Source organism: Patiria miniata, unplaced genomic scaffold, assembly GCF_015706575.1.
Source record: "Patiria miniata isolate m_02_andy unplaced genomic scaffold, ASM1570657v1 HiC_scaffold_24, whole genome shotgun sequence".
NCBI lineage: Eukaryota > Metazoa > Echinodermata > Asteroidea > Valvatida > Asterinidae > Patiria > Patiria miniata.
The window spans coordinates 3,353,682-3,375,270 of NW_024037063.1; the positions used below are offsets into that span (position 1 = coordinate 3,353,682).

The 21,589-nt window shown below is 38.6% G+C and overlaps 3 protein-coding genes across 3 annotated transcripts; 2 read left to right on the top strand and 1 right to left on the bottom strand.

Moving 5' to 3' along the window:
* Positions 1-10,482: 10,482 nt before the first annotated feature.
* Positions 10,483-11,494, bottom strand: LOC119731971 (cysteine-rich and transmembrane domain-containing protein 1-like). Its single transcript, XM_038205311.1, has 2 exons — positions 11,416-11,494; positions 10,483-10,918 (listed from the first exon to the last, which is right to left on the bottom strand). The coding sequence occupies exon 2, from the start codon at positions 10,845-10,847 to the stop codon at positions 10,506-10,508; it is 342 nt and encodes a 113-aa protein (XP_038061239.1). The 5' UTR covers positions 10,848-10,918; positions 11,416-11,494; the 3' UTR covers positions 10,483-10,505.
* Positions 11,495-12,833: 1,339 nt separating this feature from the next.
* On the top strand, positions 12,834-14,657 carry LOC119731972 (glutathione S-transferase-like). The gene is made up of 5 exons (XM_038205312.1): positions 12,834-13,043; positions 13,171-13,263; positions 13,563-13,675; positions 13,983-14,090; positions 14,476-14,657. Exons 1-5 carry the CDS (start codon positions 12,908-12,910, stop codon positions 14,647-14,649), a joined length of 624 nt encoding a protein of 207 aa, XP_038061240.1. The 5' UTR covers positions 12,834-12,907; the 3' UTR covers positions 14,650-14,657.
* Positions 14,658-19,163: 4,506 nt separating this feature from the next.
* LOC119731974 (hematopoietic prostaglandin D synthase-like) lies at positions 19,164-21,508 on the top strand. Its single transcript, XM_038205313.1, has 5 exons — positions 19,164-19,385; positions 19,511-19,603; positions 19,902-20,014; positions 20,319-20,426; positions 20,787-21,508. The coding sequence occupies exons 1-5, from the start codon at positions 19,253-19,255 to the stop codon at positions 20,958-20,960; spliced, it is 621 nt and encodes a 206-aa protein (XP_038061241.1). The 5' UTR covers positions 19,164-19,252; the 3' UTR covers positions 20,961-21,508.
* Positions 21,509-21,589: the final 81 nt, after the last annotated feature.

Sequence of the window (21,589 nt, forward strand, 5' to 3'; positions counted from 1 at the left end):
TTATAATCAATGCGTTCATTATTTCAATGTTACTTTGCATATTTTGTTGACTTGCGACGACACGATTTGGGTCCACTCACTCCGTTCAAGATTATTTTAGAGAACTTACGAATAATTATTACAAATTATGAAGAGGAAAAGAAACTAGACTAGTCTGTATTGCTATGGCAGGAGACACAATGTACACAATGTCGAACTTACACAAAATAGTTAGGCCGAGAACATCAGACAACAATTATGGCAATATGAAGATAAGCACTGCATAACACTACAATTTTAAAGCTATCACTGTGTGTAATAATAAACCCTGACAAAAACATCGATAAAAATGCGGAAATCGATTGGTACAGAATTCAATTATTGTAATAATTATGATTAACAAAATATTTTACTTTCAGGAAGTGAATAGCATACTCTCTCATCACTTGCAATATTCCCAAGCTGACTGCTCTAAAAGCTCGCATTTCAGCACAAGAGACACTCGCAACTTACTCAGCTAAACGAAATGTATAACTCCTTCCAAAACAAATATATAATACTTACAAATCCAAGTACAGTACTATTAAATACATTTTACACAAATAAAGCCATATACAAAAGTATATATTTTTTTAAACACTCCAAAGGCAATTGCTGACTATACGTGGTAGGCGGGATGGGAAAAACACGCCTCTCGCCCGCTTTGCACTCGAGCAGTGATACATGGGTGAAATCAAGATCTATACAAAGTGTACGGTAGCTCGTATTCTCCAATTTGTTGCGCACCTCCTTTTTCTTACGGCGTTCCGGTTCCAGATTACCGTATAACGTTGTTGCAGTTGTTGAACTGAAATGAAAAATCATTTGGTTTTAGCAGAACAAAAAGAGGGCGCCAAACTATGCTCACATTTTAGGCATTTTCCTCTAAAAAATATAGAATCAAAGAAAGGAAAGTTCATGTAAATTCATACCAATTTTTTTTTGTCATTCAATGGTTTATGGTCACGAAACACACAGACATGTGACGAATGAATGCCTGCAAGCAGGTTTGCTCAATCCAGTTTACTTGTTTTTCCCACTCCCTCGGTTCCACATTATTTATATAACTTACAAATATTACAAATTGCAGTTCTTATGATCTTTTGTTCTACTCGTTCTGTTCAGGATTATTCAGAGAACTTACATATTTTACAAATCGGAAGCAATTGTGGATGCCTTCAAACCTTTAACGGAGGAAATTACTTGATAATGTACACTGCCATGGCAGGAGATACAATACATTTCGAATTTATACAATTTAAAATGTTATAAAAAAGTACGGTAACACAGACATCAGAAAAACAATATAGTTTGGCAATATGAAGAATTAGCACAGCACAACACTACAACACTTGAAGCAATCACTGAGCGCATTAATAAACCCTGACAAAAATATCGAGAAAAGTGCGGAAATAGTTGGTACATTATTTAATTACTGTAATAATTATAATTAACAAAAACATGTTTTCAAGAAGCGTATAGCTTACTCTGTACAGCAACGTATTGTTCGTGGGTTTTAGCGATCTTACAAAATCAAAAATTAAAAGGTTTTTTCGAAGATGAAAAAAACTTTGCTAGGGGCCCGATTACTAATGTACATTGTTTGACAATATTTATCCTGAAACAAAAACAAACTTATTGGAATAAAATCAGAAATTAAAAAGAAACACAGTTTGCTCCTGAAAGAAGTACTGATTTCTATATAGGACGAAACGACGGCAGACATAAAAAGAAGAAGAAGACATCAAGAAAATACTCTAATAAAACAAAGGGAACCTAACTTAATATACCAGGGCTGTAGGGACTATATCTAAGATGATGGACCAAGGTATGTCCAACATATCGAGGTTCAAGTCAGAATAATTTTTTCGTACATTTTTTTTCAACCATGTATGTGAAAGACAAATTATTATCTTTTCAGAAACCATTTGCATCTATTCGAAAAATACAACCATAAAAACTGCCCAGGTTGCAAAAAAAAAGAAGAAGAAGATGAAGATTTTGCAATTGAATTCCTGATTATGGTGCATCACATGAACTTTCTCAATATCAAAGACAATATATACTGTTTGAAAATATTATAAGTTATATGATCAGAAGCTTTATTTCGTTACTAATGTATGCGAAATCCCGGGAGCTATACCTAACTGATTATCACAGCATCCATTGAGACATGACAACTTAGTTCAATCCGGCGATTCCGGCGACTCCGACGACTTATCGCAATTACATACGAGCGTACATCCATCATCGTCGACTTTGGGGTCAAATTTACACTGGTTCAACGTCAGCACCAACATCGCCCCGACGAGGCACGCGAGACACATACCAATGCACATGTGGTCTTCGCTGCCAGCAGGCCGCGGACAGCAGATGCAGCAGGTGCCAACGTTGCAGCATTTGTTCTGCATGGTTTGGGTCTTGCCACCTTGAGGCTGCTGGGTGACGGCTTCGTCACGGCCTGATGGAGAGATTGTAGGCTGTTTCCGACACATCTTCGTCAAAATGTCTTTCCACACGTCCTGGTTAGCCCGCTTTCTCGTGAAATATGCACCACTGTTGGACAATTTTGGATGAGATGCCTTAGCAATATAGTGACCGACACGTGAAAAGCCTAGCTTTACCTAAACTGTGCAGAAACTTTGCTGATAAGCCATTGCAATCATAGGTTCCGCGGGGAGGGGGGGGGGGGGAGGTTGAGGTTTGCGCAGTGGTACTTTCCTCTATGGCCCGGGTTCGAATCCCGCCCAGATCCGTAAATGCATAGAGTATTCAATCCATCGGCCTTCCTGATTCTCTTGTTTTACCTGGAATATTTCCCCACTTCTCGAAGCCTTCATGCATGTAGGCCTGCATTTTGTCAGGAGCGATGTGGAAACTCCGGACAGCTTCTATTAAAGTCACGTCATATCATGTTGTATAATTCAGTTTTGAGTATTATGTGACTGGTGGTTGATAGTGGCCTAGTATAGTAGATTTTTGACTCATGATCAGAGGGTGAGATGTTCCAATTCTGTTATTGTTCAATTCTGCTGTTGTTCCAATTCTGATAGTGCCCTCAGCGGAGGTCGGTGCTCCCGAGTGCAGCCCCCAATTAAAATCTTGAATTGCACAAAAACAATATATCAGTTGCCTTCAGAGCACCCTTGAAAAAGTGGTGCACCCCAATTGCCACCCCTCAGCAGTTTACCCCAAGTTACGCCGCTGGTAGCTGAGGATTGAGTTATTGGCGATGGACTGACATCACATTCAGGGGAAAAGAAATATTTTCAGTCATTTCATGTGAAGGAATTTGGAGACAAACCCCGACCTCGTGAGCCATATTAACTTGGGACAGAATTTACGGTGGTAAAAAAGGTCATATGACTCGTAAGGTTTCAGAAATTACAAACATAAACCCAACAATTTTTGAGGCATACTCAGATCTGTCAAAAGTTAACAGGAACAAAAATGATGCCAAAAAACAATCCATAAAATTGCACCCCTACCCTCACTAAAAAGGAGAAATTGCCTACCTTTTAGTAGTGAACCACACTTGCCTGTTGATCCCAAGTTGAAGAAGGACACCGTTCTCACACCAAGTGCAAGAGACAGCTACATTTGTATAATGTTTACGCCTAGCGTCCATTTGATACATTCGCCCCTCGTTTTTCCGAGAAACAAAATCCGGGGAGTAACAAAGTGCAATGCATTATATTTAGACAGGGATTGACATTCGCCCCCAAGATTGAGGAATCTGTAAAATAACAAAAAAACTAAACATGACCTACTGGTATTGACTGATTAGCATAATAATAGGTTTTGGTTGTTTGCGTTTGTTTGGTAATTGGAGAATAAAGGTCAGCATCAAGAACAGCAAATACAAAATGTGACAAAATAAAGTAAATGTACGCGCAGGCGCAAACTATAAAATATTATGTTTACAGTGCAATATTAACGGTGTGTCACACTTCTCAATTATCGAAAAAGGACGTAGTCATAACACCTTTTATACGTTTTTTCTAATTACAAACACCCTCAATTCGGTAGTGTAAGCGTGGTGAATGAAGGCATTATTTTGTCCATTACTAAAAATCCGATGACATGATCCAACGCATGATTCAACTGTTTTGAGAATTGAATGAAAACAAAGTATACATGTTTTTTTGTCGTAAAAACCAAATCGACATTATGTTTACACCTCGACAGAGATGGTGGAGGGATGTCAATTTTCCGACAAGGGCCTGGAGAAGTACCCAAAGCTAACGGCACTGAAAGCTCGTATCTCAGCACACGAGAAACTCGCACTTTACCTGGCCAAAAAAGAAAGAAGACCGACATATAGGATGCTGACGAAAGTAGAAAACCCAACACAAGCAACGCGAAAATCTTTATTGATACGTTGACATGGATTTTAATATAAAAAAAAACATAACCCGCGAATTAAAAGTGGACATTCAATTATAAACGATTTAATTCAATAACTTATAGTTTATTTATCAAAGTTATTTATAATCAATGCGTTCATTATTTCAATGTTACTTTGCATATTGTGTTGACCTGCGATAAAACCATTTGGCTCCACTCACTCTGTTTAAGATTATAATTGCAATTACTTGTGGAGGCCCTCAAACCTAGTGAAGAGGAAAAGAACATAGTATAGTGTACAGAGTGAGTCCCAAAAGGCGGAACCCAACCCCCCCCCCCCCAAATTATATTTCATATTTTAAAAAACATGTAGCACCAAAAATAATAATGACTGGAAAGCCAAGTTCTTAAGCTACTTTTAGATGAAAAAATCACTGAAATTGCGCAATCCGTTCCAAGAATATCACCATTTGAACGCAATGACCCTTAAACCTGTCTCGTCCAAAAATGCGATTTCAAGAATCGTCGTCAATAATTATTGTCTTCAAACATCACCAGCGATAAAACCTCAGTTTGAAAGTTGAAAATATTCATTTTGAAGGCCCGTCCTTTAATAAAAGTGGATTTTATAAATCATATTGTTTGCGTATTGTTTATAAAAATATTGTGTACTACATTGTTGACAGATGTTGAAACAGGTTTTCTGTGTCATTTTCTTTGTTGTTCCAAATAGTCGAAACCCTTAATAAATTTCTTTTTGGGACGAGACAGGTTTTAGGGTCATTGCGTTTAAATGGTGATATTCTTTGAGCAATTTCTGTAATTTCTTTTCATCTCAAAGTAGCTTATAACATTGGCTTTCCGGTTATTATTATTTTGGTACTACTTATTTTAAATATGAACTATATTCTTCGGGGTTTGTGTTCCGCTTTGTTTTTAAACTCACCCAGTACGTTGCCTAGGCAGGATATACAATGTACAAAACGTCGAATTTATACAATTTAAAAAGTTATAAAATAGTTCAGGTGAGGACATCAGACAAAGAATATGAGGAATTAGCACTGCACCACACTACAACAGTTAAAGCCATCACAGCGTATAATGATAAACCCTGACAAAAATATCGATAAAAGTGCGGAAATCCATTGGTATATAATTCAATTATTGTAATAATTATGAATTAACAAATTAAGTGTATCGCTTACTCTCGGATCACTGGTCAGTGTAATTCTGTACAGCAACGTATTTACAAATTTGTGGGTTTTAGCGATCACAAAATCAAAAATGGGAAGAGTTTTGTCAAATAACCAGGGCCAGATTACATAGTTTGACAATATTTATCCTAAAACAAAAATAAATTAATCGGAATCAAATGATTTGTTTTTATGAAGAGCAAACCGTGCGAGTCTTTATAATTATCCAAGTAAGTTGCGAACTCAAAAATTAAAAGGAAAAACAGTTTTCTCCTGAAAGAAGTTCTTCTGTGTAGGACGAAACGACGGCAGACATTAAAAAGAAGAAGACATCAAGAAAATCCTCTACTAAACAAAAAATGGAAACTAACTTGGTATGCCAGGGCTGTATATTTAAGATTGTAGACGAAGGTACGTCCCCTCATATTGAGGGTTCGAGTCCGAATTTTTCGTAAACCTTTCTTTTAACCAAACATTTGAAAGAAAAAGAAAGATCTTGTCACAAACCATTTGCATCTATTCGAAGAACAAAATCATGAACAATTTCCCAGATTGTAAAAAAGTTTGACAATTGAGATCCTAAATATGGTGCATCATATCAACTTTCTTGATATCCTAGAAGATATGCACAATTGGTTGAAAGAAAATAAGCACTGCTATATTTCGTGGCTAACCAATGAGAAACCAATTACTATACCCCACTGATGTAACTTAACAGAAGGCAACTTAGTTCACCCCGACTTTTCATCGTCTCTGCTCGGTGTCACTACACTGGTTAAAGCATAGCATCAATAGAGTCAAGCAAGCGCACGTGAGGCAGATATAGGCGCACTGGTGATCGTCGCCGCCAGGACGTTCACAGCAGTTGCAGCAGGTGCCGGTGTTGCAGCAGTCGTTATCCATGATCTGGTTGTGGGTCTGGTTTAGCTGCTGGGTGACGGGCTGCGTCTGGTTTGGGAACGCTTGTTCCTGCGCTCTCAGATTGTATTGGGGCGGCCGTGGCACGTTGTCAAAGTCGTCGTAAGGGGCTGATGGATAGACTCTAGCATTCCAAGCCATCTTCGTCAAAATCTCTTTCCACACGACCTGGTTATCTCGACTTCTCGTGAAATGTGCACCACTGTCAGATAAATTTGGATGAGATACTAGTCTCAGCAATTAAGTGGCAGACACGTGGGAATAAGCCTAGTTTTAACTTATGCAGAATCTTTGCTGATAAGAGAATGCAATGAGGTTGCCACAGGGGAGATAGGTTGGCCATTGGTACTTTTATTCACCTTCCACCTCTATGGCCCAGGTTCGAATCCCGCCCGGGTCCGTAAATGCATTGAGTATTCAGTCCTTGCCTGATTTCGTGGCACAGAGGGGAACGTGCACCCCAGCGGAGGTCCGTGCCCCCTCTGGTTCCCCCTATTTAAAAATCTTGAATAGCACAAAATCAATATATCAGTTGCCTTCAGTGCCCCCCTTGAAATAAATAATTATTGGTGCGCACCCAGCTGCCCCTATCAGTTTACACCTAGCTACGTCGCTTGGGGATTAGTTATTGGCGATGGACTGGCATCCAATCCAGGGGAAAAGAAATATTCCTAGTCGTTTCATGCAACGGATGTCGGAGACAAACCCCGACCTGGTGAGTCATTGACTTGGGACAAAATTTATTTACTATGGTAAAAAGGTCCTAAAGTTCGAATAGTTTCAGAAATTACAAATATACACCAGACAAAATTTCGTTCGAGTCTACTCAGATCCTTTACAAGTTAACAAGGGAAAAAATGATGCCAAAACAATCCATAAAATTGCACCCCCAAAAAAGGAGAAATTCCCTACCTTTTAAGCACACTTGTCTGATTTGAAATGGTTATTGATCCTACGTTGAAGAAGGACACCGTTCTCACACCAAGTTCAAGAGACAGCTACATTTGTATAATGTTTACGCCTAGCGTCCATTTGATACATTCGCCCCTCGTTTTTCCGAGAAACAAAATCCGGGGAGTAACAAAGTGCAATGCATTATATTTAGACAGGGATTGACATTCGCCCCCAAGATTGAGGAATCTGTAAAATAACAAAAAAACTAAACATGACCTACTGGTATTGACTGATTAGCATAATAATAGGTTTTGGTTGTTTGCGTTTGTTTGGTAATTGGAGAATAAAGGTCAGCATCAAGAACAGCAAATACAAAATGTGACAAAATAAAGTAAATGTACGCGCAGGCGCAAACTATAAAATATTATGTTTACAGTGCAATATTAACGGTGTGTCACACTTCTCAATTATCGAAAAAGGACGTAGTCATAACACCTTTTATACGTTTTTTCTAATTACAAACACCCTCAATTCGGTAGTGTAAGCGTGGTGAATGAAGGCATTATTTTGTCCATTACTAAAAATCCGATGACATGATCCAACGCATGATTCAACTGTTTTGAGAATTGAATGAAAACAAAGTATACATGTTTTTTTGTCGTAAAAAACAAAACCGAAAAACAAAACCCGGGGAGTAACAAAGTGCAATGCATTATATTTAGACAGGGATTGACATTTGCCCCCAAGATTGAGGAATCTGTTAAAAAAAAAAAACCAAACCCCCAAAGTTTCCCACTGGCATTCACTGATTAGCATAATAATAGGTTTTGGTTGTTTGCGTTTGTTTGGTATTGGAGAATAAAGGTCGGCACCAAGAACAGCAAATACAAAATGTACGAAAATAAAGTACATGTACGCGAAAGCTCAAACTGTAAGACACCACGTTTACAGTGAAATATTAAAAATATTGAATATATTGAAATTATTGAAAGAGGAAATTATTAACGCGTTTTACATCTTCGTTTTTCTAATTAGGCTACTAACAACCTCAATTTCGTAGTGTAAGCGTGAAGAATGATTTCATTATTTTTCCCATTACTAAAAATCTGAAAGGTTTAAAGTAACACCAGCCAACACAGGATTCAACGGTTTCGAGAATTTGAATGAAAAATAACAGACGAAATGGTGCACATATACATGTATTTGTTGTAAAAATGTTGACAGTTTTCCCCCAGATTTCTCTGGCGGACCTGAATTTTCACACCTCGACAGAGACGGTGGAAGGATGTAAATTTTTCGACAGGGGCCTGGAGAAGTACCCAAAGCTAACTTGAACGGCACTGAAAGCTCGTATCTCAGCACAAGAGAAACTCGCGCAATACTAAAGAAAGAAGACCGACCTACAGGAAACTGACGGATTTAGAAATCCCAATGACAAGCAACGCGAAAATCTTCATTGATACGTGGGCATGGATTTTGAAGAAAAGAAAAAACACCATAAAAATACCAGTGACTTAAAAGTGGACATTTAATGATCACAAAAAAAATGTTAGGAATCAATTTAACTACTATTTAATTTTGACTTAATATTATGTATTTCTCACAATTACTTTGCAAAATGGCAGATTTACTTGAACTGCAATGAAACCATTTGGTTTTGTCAGAACCAATAGAGGGCGACAAAAGTGATGCTCAACTTATTATTAGTCTGGTTATTTTCAGGCATTTTTTTCTCTTAAAGTATCATGCACCCACCCACGCCCAAATAAAGTACATTTTTTTTTTTAGAATAACTGTTATTCTTTTAAAGGTTATGATACAGTCAGATGATGGCTGCAGATTGATCTTTCTAGTTCACTTGTTTTCCCCCTCATTTGGTTCAAAATTATTTAAAGAATTTACAAACAATACAAATTACAAAGCTTGTGAAGTGGAAAGGATAGACTAGTGTACATTGCCATGAAAGGAGATACAATATACAAACTATCGATATTTTTTACAATTTCGAAAGTTATAAATATATCAAGGTGACACACTGAGGACAATAGACAACAGTAATTATGGCAATATGAGGAATAAGCACTGCACGATAGAACTGTTAAAGCTATCACTGAGCGCAATACTAAAACATGTAACATAAATCTCGATAAAAGTGCAAAAATCTTTTACTTTGAGGAAACGGGATCAAACGCTTTTATTTAACAATAAAAAGCACACCACAAGTCCTTAAAAACAACCAAATAAGTTACAAACTCAGACATTATGAAGAAAACAGTTTGCTCCTGAAATAAATTCTGCTACCTAAAGGACAAAACAAAGGCGGACGTCAAAAAGAAGAAAACGTCAGAAAATTTTTCAAGAAAACAACAAAAGGAAACTAACTTTGTACACCAGTGCTGTGTAAAAAGACGAACGTACGTTCCGCATATCGAGGGCTCAGTCCGAATATTTTCGCAATCTCTTGTTTTCAGCCAAACATTTGAAGAAAAAAAAAAGAATTATCTTTTCAGAAACCCATTTGCATCTATTAAAAAAAACATAAAAAACTGCACAGATTGTAAAAAAAAATTGTGCAATTGAGTTCCTGATCATAATACATTGTATTAACTGACTCAATATGTGAGAAATTATGCACAACTTCAAAAACAAACAAACAAATAAAGTAAAATGATCAGATGATTTATTTCGTGGCTAACTAATTATAAGAAACCCAAAGCTATACCAAATTGATGTAACATCCCTGCATCTGATAACATAATGCAACATGGACGCCAATTTATATAAAGTAAAATGATCAGATGTTTTATATACTCAAATTTTGTAAAAGCGAATGCGCAATTTTTAGATACCGATGGTCGGAATCTACAGTAATTTTGAGTACTAAAAAGCTGGAGAAAAGCAAACAGTACTACCTCTTATAAGACTGATTCCAAAATTATCATCTTCAAATTCGTTCAGGGTTTGCCTGATCACTTTTATGATTAGCTATTCCCGATCTGAATCAAGAACAGCATTTTTTTTTAAAGAAGATCACCCTCTTTAACGGGATTGCGTCAAAAATCCTCCCATCTCAGGAGTTGAAAATTTGCCGTATGTAGAGGAGTAAAGTTATTCTCAATCGTCGTGAGTGGAGCGTTAGTCATCGCAGAAGCAGCAGATGATTGCCCACAGACAGCTAAAGAGACAGCAACACATCCCGCAGAGGAGACCTCGATCGTTGTGAGTGGTAGTTGTAACCTGGGTACTGGTGTTCTGCGCTACGTTAACGACCACCTGCTGTGGTGGTGGGGCCGGGGCCGGGGCCATCATCATGGGCTGGGCCATCATCATGGGCTGGGACATCGGCATGGACTGAGACATCGGGCCGTACTGAGACATCGGGACGGCATGAGACATCGGGACGGACTGAGCCATCGGGACTCCCGGATTGTTATAAGGAGGCGGCTCCTCAGGAGCGACTTTGGCATTCTTCGTCATATTCACAATTGTTGATGCACCGTTCGTTAGGGTAGGCTCACCGGCGGATATCCCTCGGGTGGATTGAGTGCCTGGAAGTGAGCGGAAAACATCGAACTTATTAACTCGTCACCATTTGGAATATAAAAAAGGTTCTTAAACTCCAATGGTTTTCCTGGATCATTAAATACGCATTAGTCCCGATTCAGATTAGGCCCAAATGTAGCTGTGAAGATTCAACCAATTCCATCCGAACGGTTTGAACACTTTATAGCGCGTTCATATGGCGAGTTCCTACACAACCTGTAGCGCGTTCAAGATCAAGCACATTCATATCGTAAGACACCTTTTAACAACTATGGAATTTTCGTTAAAATTTCAAGACCAAAAACCCCCACCCGTACAATCGCATCAGCAAGGGCAAAACAAGTGGTAGTAAAGAAACGACATGGGGAAATAGCTGTACAGAGAAAAGATTCTGGCTGTTTTTGTATAAGAACATAAATCATTTTTCCCTCTTTAAAATGAAATTAAATTTCTACCAAAAGTTAAAGCCTCACTCGCCCAAAAAGGAAGAAACTCTACATACCTTAAGACGAAGCAACCAGCCAGATTTAGAGTAGTCCTAGACTGTGGAAGGGAAACTGTGCTGGCATAACAACCAAGAGATCCTGTTTACGACCAACAAGACTGTTGGTAAACAGCCCCTCGTTTTTCCCCAAAAAACCCAAGGGGCGTTTTTGACATTTGATCCGAAAATTGTTGAATCTGCAAAGATTAAAGTTTCTTATCGTTGATCGCTAATCAGTGTAACATTAGGTTTTGGTTCTGTTTGCTTGTTGAGAATAAAGGTCAACAACAGGAACAGCAGCAACAAAATGTAAACTTAAATTGTATCACGCGCATAAATATAGATCGATTTATAAGATAAATATAATCGATTTATTGTGTGAATTCGAAGTGTTTGATGTTTGTATTTTTCGTTGTTGCTTGGAGAGCCTTTTATATCATGATTTGGTTCGCTTCTTGGCAATCTTCTGGCCTGTTTTTTATGTACATGTAATGTCTGTTTTATTGTGTGCCTGATAATAAAATAATTACATGTAATAAATAAAATATCACATTTACAGTGGTAATAACGGCGTGCCACACTTAAACATTATTGAAAGACGTTTTACACGTTCATTTTCTATTACACTCACCATTTGCTATACGTACAGTCTGGCTTCAGTTTTTTAATTCAGTTATATTTTAGTTCGTGTTTTTCCCTCACTCTGCTTTTGTGTGTGAAAGAAACAATGGACAAAACCCGAAATATTCACTTTAAGTCTTTTTGTGAAACATACGAACTAAAATATGCATCCATTTTGAAGTAACTTGAGAGGCGGACGATACCGCTCTGTTCACAAGTGCCCCCTCACCGACAGATAAAGTACAGTTTGGTGTGACCGAACGACGCCATCTTGCCTGACTGCAATATTTTGTCGCCAAGCGCGGCCACTGCGTGCCGTGTAAAAACATGGTACAAATTCACTGGTGTACGTGCGTCACACACAAGGAACCGTGCGCGTCAACCAGCGAAATGTCCCGCCCTTGGGTCGTCGTTGCTTGGTAAAAGGGCGCCCTCTTCATTAGTGCACGGAGCCCATAGGGCCCCTGTCATCCATGGTGATGTACATGTGCGTACTCTAACTTTACTATTTTAAGGCGCACTATAGGGCTGCAATTTCGGTTGCTATAGAATGGCAGTAAATCATGGGGCACAATGATACTCCGTTTCGTAGAGTTTATTGGTTGTTTGACTATCGGATGTACCTTTGCTACCCAAATACTTCATTGCGTATTTACTGCCGTCTATATGACCAGTCTACTCCGCCACCTTTTGTACATTTTATACCTTGACCCTTGTTAGATTACCTAAATCAACAGCAAATATAAATTGCTATCATTTATTTAATATTGCTCGAAATATCATCGTCATTGCTGCTTTAGGTGTGCAAGGTAGCGCTGCTACAAAGTACCTTCGTGGCCGCGATTTTAACTGGTGTCTGGTAATAGCTTGTGTAGTGCTCTACGCCACCATGGTGAAATACGTACTTCACTACTTCAAGGGTTTTAACGGCCGTGGTGAAAGTATCCGTCTGGCTTTCAAGCTAGCTGGTGTCGACTATGAAGAAAGGAACTTCGAGTATGCGGATTGGCCAAAGCTAAAACCGAGTGAGCTAATACACCACCACCCGTCCCGATCAAAAGACAGTTAATACCGGAAAAAAGTCCAAAACAATTATTTTGATTATCCTTGAACTAATTATTATTATTTATTTGTTTTTGTTTTGTTGATCAGACTATGTTACCCAGCAAACGCCGTCGCTGGAGGTCGACGGGACGATGATATGTCAGAGTAAGGCTATCCTGAGATATCTGGCCAGGGAATTTGGTGAGTTGTGACACTTAAATATGAGTGTTAAATTCCTTCAATGCTGTGTTTTAATTCTCCATTAATTGCATTGATTCCCTGCAATTTGAAATTTCGATTGAGAAAATTCTGATCGAATTTAGTGAAAATTAGCAAGGCATTTCTCAAATGGACTTTGCCAATAACGTAAACTGAGACATTTCCTAAGTTTGCATAATCATGCTGTATAACAAAAGCTTAAACACAGAAAATTCATTTGTATACTCAACCAAATTGGGTTATAATAACACCTTCAGATTTTTTTTAACCATTTATTCAAGGGTTTTATGGCAAGACATCCCTGGACGCGGCATTCATAGACCAAACACTCGACACGATCGAAGACATTTGGTCGGAAGTCAACGTTGTCTTCCACGGGCCTCCAGAAAGCAGGGTAAGTTATTTGAAGCTGGCCATGCATGCTTGGGATGTAAACATGTATTGAGAAGCCTTTGCAAGATGAGTTCATCGTCTGTCCGTGTGATGCCACAAAACGAACACAAAATTTAATCTAAACTCTTGAAAATGCATCGTTTTTCACTATTGACATTCAAACAGTAAAGTCTATGTCTTTTGCTGCAGAATGGATGCAGTTTGGTAACGTTAATGCACTGCAAAGATACTATTCTCGATACGCTCTTGGTTTCCATACTTTGAAACATGGAAACAACCTGGAAAAACTGTATTTTTTCAAACCCCAGCCAGAAAGAATGGAAAGGTTCTTGAAGGATGTGGTCCCGCCGATCTACGCGACTCTGGAGCGGTTGCTTGCACAGGAGCAAGCTGGGGAGTTCTTCGTTGGAAACTCGGTAATCAAAATCCAAAATATGACCCCCACTCAGACGATTATTAAACCGACAATTAATTTCTTAAGAATTGATTTTGATTGCTCCAATCACTCGTAGAACAAGATTTGGTGAATTTACTGTAGTGAAGTATTCGTTATATTATTCCACCCAAGTCATATTAATCAAAACAAATCTCATTGGAAGATTATTATTCTGAAAAAAAATCACAAGATAATCCCGGATGTCACACAATCCTGAGTATAAAGATAAATCCCATGCCTGCTTCCTGGACAGGATTTATCGTGCATCGCTAGACTACCAGCGAAACTAAGATTTGCGAAAGAATATAGTTCAGCTTAGTGATCGATTATTGCCCCCTGTATGTTGTTCGTTTTTGTCGCTGTAGATCACAGCCGCTGATCTCTTTTTCTTCACCGCTGTTGACATGGCGAATCACATATCAAAGGGCGCCAACACCCTGGAGAAGTGCCCGAAGCTGAGCGCCCTCAAGGAACGCATTGCTGCCAACCCCAAGATCGCAGCCTGGTTGGCTGTGCGACCACCTGAAGCGACGTTTTAAGTAGAAAAGCAACTAAACACGCCACCTGTTCCTGGAGATGAGATCATTTTCTCACTCTGTGTCATCGTAAGCATACATTGATGCTGTGTGTACTTTTAAATTTGTAGTTACCAAAGTAGCATGCAGATGTGCGACTTAGGGTTTTAAGCTTGATATCATGATCACAATGGTTGTCAAATATCAATGTTCATCTATGTGGACAGGGACATTCTTCAAACAAGTGTTTACATAACTTATTCACATATTAAGCTTGATAAATGGGATGAACTACGAAAATTAATTAAAATGTATCTTTTGCAAAATAAAGCTCTTTCGTCATCTAAACTGGCTAAGAAGCACTTTTCTATGATAACGACTGTTTAACTTAATGCTGGTGAGAAAATTGATTACTTTTCAGTCAAGTTCACGTCGTCTACAGGACACTGACGGAATTAGAAATCCCAATGACAAGCAACGCGAAAATCTTCATTGATACGTGAGCATGGATTTTGAAGAAAAGAAAAGACAGCATAAAAATACCAGTGAATTAAAAGTGGACATTTAATGATCACAAAAAAATGTTACGAATCAATTGAACTACTATTTAATTTTGACTTAATATTATGTATTTCTCACAATTACTTTGCAAAATGGCAGATTTACTTGAACTGCAATGAAACCATTTGGTTTTGTCAGAACCAATAGAGGGCGACAAAAATGCTGCTCAACTTATTATTAGTCTCGTTATTTTCAGGCATTTTTTCTCTTTTTTCTCTTAAAGTATCATGCACCCACCCACGCCCAAATAAAGTACATTTTTTTTTAGAATAACTGTTATTCTTTTAAAGGTCATGATACAGTCAGATGATGGCTGCAGATTGATCTTTCTAGTTCACTTGTTTTCCCCCTCATTTGGTTCAAAATTATTTAAAGAACTTACAAACAATACAAATTACAAAGCTTGTGAAGTGGAAAGGATAGACTAGTGTACATTGCCATGAAAGGAGATACAATATACAAACTATCGATATTTTTACAATTTCGAAAGTTATAAATATATCAAGGTGACACACTGAGGACAATAGACAACAGTAATTATGGCAATATGAGGAATTAGCACTGCACGATAGAACAGTTAAAGCTATCACTGAGCGCAATACTAAAACATGTAACACAAATCTCGATAAAAGTGCAGAAATCTTTTACTTTGAGGAAACGGGATCAAACGATTTTTTTTTAACAATAAAAAGCACACCACAAGTCCTTAAAAACAACCAAATAAGTTACAAACTCAGACATTATGAAGAAAACAGTTTGCTCTTGAAATAAATTCTGTTACCTAAAGGACAAAACAAAGGCGGACGTCAAAAAGAAGAAAACGTCAAAAAATTCTTCAAGAAAACAACAAAAGGAAACTAACTTTGTACACCAGTGCTGTGTAAAAAGATGAACGTACGTCCCGCATATCGAGGGCTCAGTCCGAATATTTTCGCAATCTCTTGTTTTCAGCCAAACATTTGAAGAAAAAAAAAGAATTATCTTTTCAGAAACCCATTTGCATCTTAAAAAAAAACATTAAAAAACTGCCCAGATTGTAAAAAAAAATTGTGCAATTGAGTTCCTGATCATAATACATTGTATTAACTGACTCAATATGTGAGAAATTATGCACAACTTCAAAAACAAACAAACAAATAAAGTAAAATGATCAGATGATTTATTTAGTGGCTAACTAATTATAAGAAACCCAAAGCTATACCAAATTGATGTAACATCCCTGCATCTGATAACATAATGCAACATGGACGCCAATTTATATAAAGTAAAATGATCAAATGTTTTATATACTCAAATGTTGTAAGAGCGAATGCGCAATTTTTACCGAATTTTTACCAGATACCGATGGTCGGAATCTACAGTAAGTTTGAATACTAAAGAGCTGGAGAAAAGCAAACAGTACTACCTCTTATAAGACTAATTCCAACATTATCATCTTCAAATTCGTTCAGGGTTTGCCTGATCACTTTTATGATTAGCTGTTCCCGATCTGAATCAAGAACAGCTATTTTTTTTTTTTTTTTTTAAGAAGATCACCCTCTTTAACGGGATTTTGTCAAAAATCCTCGCATCTCAGGAGTTGGAAATTTGCCGTATGTAGAGGAGTAAAGTTATTCTCAATCGTCGTGAGTGGAGCGTTAGTCTTGGCAGAAGCAGCAGATGATTGTCCACAGACAGCTAAAGAGACAGCAACACATCCCGGAGAATAAACCTCGATCGTTGTGAGTGGTAGTTGTAACCTCGGTACTGGTGGCCTGCGCTACGTTAACGACCACCGGCGGTGGGGGCGGGGCCGGGGCCGGGGCCATCATCATGGGCTGGGCCATCATCATAGGCTGAGACATCGGCATGGACTGAGACATCGGCATGGACTGTGACATCGGGCCGTACTGAGACATCGGGACGGCATGAGACATCGGGCCGTACTGAGACATCGGGACGGACTGAGACATCGGGACTCCCGGATTGTTATAAGGAGGCGGCTCCTCAGGAGCGACTTTGGCATTCTTCGTCATATTCACAATTGTTAATGCACCGTTCGTTAGGGTAGGCTTACCGGCAGATATCCCTCAGGTGGATTGAGTGCCTGGAAGTGAGCGGAAAACATCGAACTTATTAACTCGTCACCATTAGGAATATAAAAAAGGTTCTTAAACTCCAATGGTTTTCCTGGATCATTAAATACGCATTAGTCCCAATTCAGATTGGGCCCAAATGTAGCTGTGAAGATTCAACCAATTCCATCCGAACGGTTTGAACACTTTATAGCGCGTTCCTATGGCGAGTTCCTACACAACCTGTAGCGCGTTCAAGATCAAGCACATTCATATCGTCAGACACCTTTTAACAACTATGGAATTTTCGTTAAAATTTCAAGACAAAAAAACCCATCCGTACAATCGCATCAGCAAGGGCAAAACAAGTGGTGGTAAAGAAACAACATGGGGAAATAGCTGTACAGAGATTCTGGCTGTTTTTGTATAAGAACATAAACAATTTTCCCCTCTTTTAAATGAAATTAAATTTCTACCAAAAGTTAAAGCCCCACCCACCAAAAGAAAAAGGAAAAGAGAAGAAACCCTACATACCTTTAGACGAAGCACCCGGCCAGATTTAAAGTAGTCCTAGACTGTGGAAGAGAAACTGTGCTGGCATCACAACCAAGAGATCCTGTTTACGACCAACAAGACTGTTGGTAAGCAGCCCCTCGTTTTTCCCCAAAAAACGAGGGGCGTTTTTGACATTTGATCCGAAGATTGTTGAATCTGCAAAGATTAAAGTTTCTTGTCGTTGGTCGTTATTCAGTGTAACATTAGGTTTTGGTTCTGTTTGCTTTTTGAGAATAAAGTTCAACAACAGGAACAGCAGCAACAAAATGTAAACTTAAAATATATCACGCGCATAAGATAAATATAATCGATTTATTGTATGAATGTGAAGTGTTTAAGGGGTTTTTTGGTTGTTGCTTGGAGAGCCCTTTATATCATGATTTGGTTCGCTTCTTGGCAATCTTCTGGCCTGTTTTTTATGTACATGTAATGTCTGTTTTATTGTGTGCCTGATAATAAAATAATAAGTAAATAAGGTATCACATTTACAGTGGTAATAACGGCGTGCCACACTTTAACATTATTGAAAGAAGGCGTTCATAACACGTTTTACACGTACATTTTTCTATAACACTCTCAATTTGCTATACGTGCAGACTGGCTTCAGGATTTTAATTCAGTTATATTTTAGTTCGTGTTTTTTTCCCTCACCCTGCTTTTTTGTGAAAGAAACAATGGACAAAACCCGAAATATTCACTTAAAGTCTTTTTGTGAAACATACGAACTAAAAGATGCGTCCATTTTGAAGTAACTTGAGAGGCGGACGATACCGCTCTGTTCACAAGTGCCCCCTCACCGGCAGATAAAGTACAGTTTGGGGTGACCGAACGACGCCATCTTGCCTGACTGCAATATTTTGTCGCGAAGCGCGGCCACTGCGTGCCGTGTAAAAACATGGTACAAATTCCCTGGTGTACGTGCGTCACACACAAGGAATCGTGCGCGTCAACCAGCGAAATGTCCCGACCATGGGTCGTCATTGCTTGGTAAAAGGGCGCCCTCTTCATTAGTGCACGGAGCCCATAGGGCCCCTGTCATCCATGGTGATGTACATGTGCGTACTCTAATTTTACTATTTTAAGGCGCACCATAGGGCTGCAATTTTGGTCGCTATAGAATGGCAGTAGATCATGGGGCAAAATGATACTCCGTTTCGTAGAGTTTATCGGTTGTTCTGACTTTAGGATGTACATTTGCTACCCAAATACTTCATTGCGGATTTACTGCCGTCTATATGACCAGTCTACTCCGCCACCTTTTGTACATTTTAGACCTTGACCCTTTTTAGATTACCTAAATCAACAGCAAATATCAATTGCTATAATTTATTTAATATCGCTCGAAATATCATCGTCATTGCTGCTTTAGGTGTGCAAGGTAGCGCTGCTACAAAGTACCTTCGTGGCTGCGATTTTAACAGGTGTCTGGTAACAGCTTGTGCCTGCTCAACGCCACCATGGTGAAATACGTACTTCACTACTTCAAGGTGCACGGCCGTGGTGAAAGTATCCGTCTGGCTTTCAAGCTAGCTGGGGTCGACTATGAAGAAAGGAACTTCGAGTTTGCGGATTGGCCAAAGTTTAAACCGAGTGAGCTATTGCACCACCACCCGTCCCGATCAAAAGACAGTTAATACCGGAAAAGAAAACGTCCAAAATTACTCTTTCGATTATCCTTGAACTAATTATTATTATTTATTAATTTTTTTACTCAGCATTTCCCACCCAGCAAGTTCCAGCGCTGGAGGTCGACGGGCAGATGATATGTCAGAGTAAGGCTATCCTGAGATATCTGGCCAGGGAATTTGGTGAGTTGGGACACCTTAATATGAGTGTTAAATTCTTTCAATGCTGTGTTTTAATTCTCCATTAATTGCATTGATTCCCTGCAATTTGAAATTTCGATTGAGAAAATTCTGATCGAATTTAGTGAAGATTGGCAAGGCATTTCTCAATGGACTTTGCCAATAACGTAAACTGAGACATTTCCTAAGTTTGCATAATCATGCTGTATAACAAAACTAAAAAACAGAAAATTCAATTGTATACTCAACCAAATTGTGTTATAATAACACCTTCAGATTTTTTTTTTATCATTTATTCAAGGGTTTTATGGCAAGACATCCCTGGACGCGGCATTCATAGACCAAGCACTCGACACGATCGAAGACATGTGGTCGGAACTCAACGTTGTCTTCCACGGGCCTCCGGAAAGCAGGGCAAGTTATTTGAAGCCATGCATGCTTGGGATGTAAACATGTATTGTGAAGCCTTTGCAAGATGAGTTCATCGTCTGTCCGTGTGATGCCACAAAACGAACACAAAATTTAATCTAAAGCCTTGAAAATGCATCGTTTTTCACTATTGACATTCAAACAGTAAAGTCTATGTCTTTTGCTGCAGAATGGATGCAGTTTGGTAACGTTAATGCACTGCAAAGATACTATTCTCGATACGCTCTTGGTTTCCATACTTTGAAACATTGAAACAACCTGGAAAAACTGTATTTTTTTCAAACCCCAGCCAGAAAGAATGGAAAGGTTCTTGAAGGATGTGGTCCCACCGATCTACGCGACTCTGGAGCGGTTGCTTGCACAGGAGCAAGCTGGGGAATTCTTCGTTGGAAACTCGGTAATCAAAATCCAAAATATGACCCCCACTCAGACGATTATTAAACCGACAATTAATTGCTCCAATCACTCGTAGAACAAGATTGGGTGAATTTACTGCAGTGAAGTATTCGTTATATTATTCCACCCAAGTCATATTAATCAAAACAAATCTCATTGGAAGATTATTATTCTGAAAAAAATCACAAGATAATCCCGGATGTCACACAATCCTGAGTAAGATAAATCCCATGCCTGCTTCCTGGACAGGATTTATCGTGCATCGCTAGACTACCAGCGAAACTAAGATTTGCGAAAGAATATAGTTCAGCTTAGTGATCGATTATTGCCCCCTGTATGTTGTTCGTTTTTGTCGTTGTAGATCACAGCCGCTGATCTCTTTTTCTTCACCGCTGTTGACATGGCGAATCACATATCAAAGGGCGCCAACACCCTGGAGAAGTGCCCGAAGCTGAGCGCCCTCAAGGAACGCATTGCTGCCAACCCCAAGATCGCAGCCTGGTTGGCTGTGCGACCACCTGAAGCGACGTTTTAAGTAGAAAAGCAAATAAACACGCCACCTGTTGGCTGGAGATGAGATCATTTTCTCACTCTGTGTCATCGTAAGCATACATTGATGCTTTGTGTACTTTTAATTTGTAGTTACCAAAGTGGCATGCAGATGTGCGACTTAGGGTTTTAAGTTTGATATCATGATCACAATGGTTGTCAAATATCAATGTACATCTAAGTGGACAGGGACATTCTTCAACCAAGTGTTTGCATAAATTATTCACAAATTAAGCTTGATTAACGGGATAAACTACAAAAATTAATTAAAGTGTAGCTTTTGCAAAATAAAGCTCTTTCGTCATCTAAACTGGCTAAGAAGCACTTTTCTATGATAACGAGTGTTTAACTTGATGCTGGTGAGAAAATTGATTACTTTTCAGTCAAGTTCACGTCATCTCAAAAATACATGTAGATCATCGTCATGGGCATACTCAACAATGATTTATACCAGCATGTTGATATGGCTTAGAAACACTTACAAAAACAATTTTGGATTTTATCTTCAGAAATAAAGAAGCTAAAGCATAAAAGGGTTAAAATTGTTTGTAGTTGCCAGTCATTTTTAATTCAAATTAAGCAAACGTCGCAATAAATGTGTTGAGTAAAAGTTTA

Coding starts and splice junctions, on each gene's coding strand:
- LOC119731971 (XM_038205311.1), bottom strand. CDS start 10,847: ATGACGAAGAATGCCAAAGTCGCTCCTGAGGAGCCGCCTCCTTATAAC.
- LOC119731972 (XM_038205312.1), top strand. CDS start 12,908: ATGGTGAAATACGTACTTCACTACTTCAAGGGTTTTAACGGCCGTGGT. Junction 13,044..13,170: donor TTGGCCAAAGCTAAAACCGA/GTGAGCTAATAC, acceptor TTTGTTGATCAG/ACTATGTTACCCAGCAAACG. Junction 13,264..13,562: donor ATATCTGGCCAGGGAATTTG/GTGAGTTGTGAC, acceptor CATTTATTCAAG/GGTTTTATGGCAAGACATCC.
- LOC119731974 (XM_038205313.1), top strand. CDS start 19,253: ATGGTGAAATACGTACTTCACTACTTCAAGGTGCACGGCCGTGGTGAA. Junction 19,386..19,510: donor TTGGCCAAAGTTTAAACCGA/GTGAGCTATTGC, acceptor TTTTTTACTCAG/CATTTCCCACCCAGCAAGTT. Junction 20,427..20,786: donor AATTCTTCGTTGGAAACTCG/GTAATCAAAATC, acceptor TTGTCGTTGTAG/ATCACAGCCGCTGATCTCTT.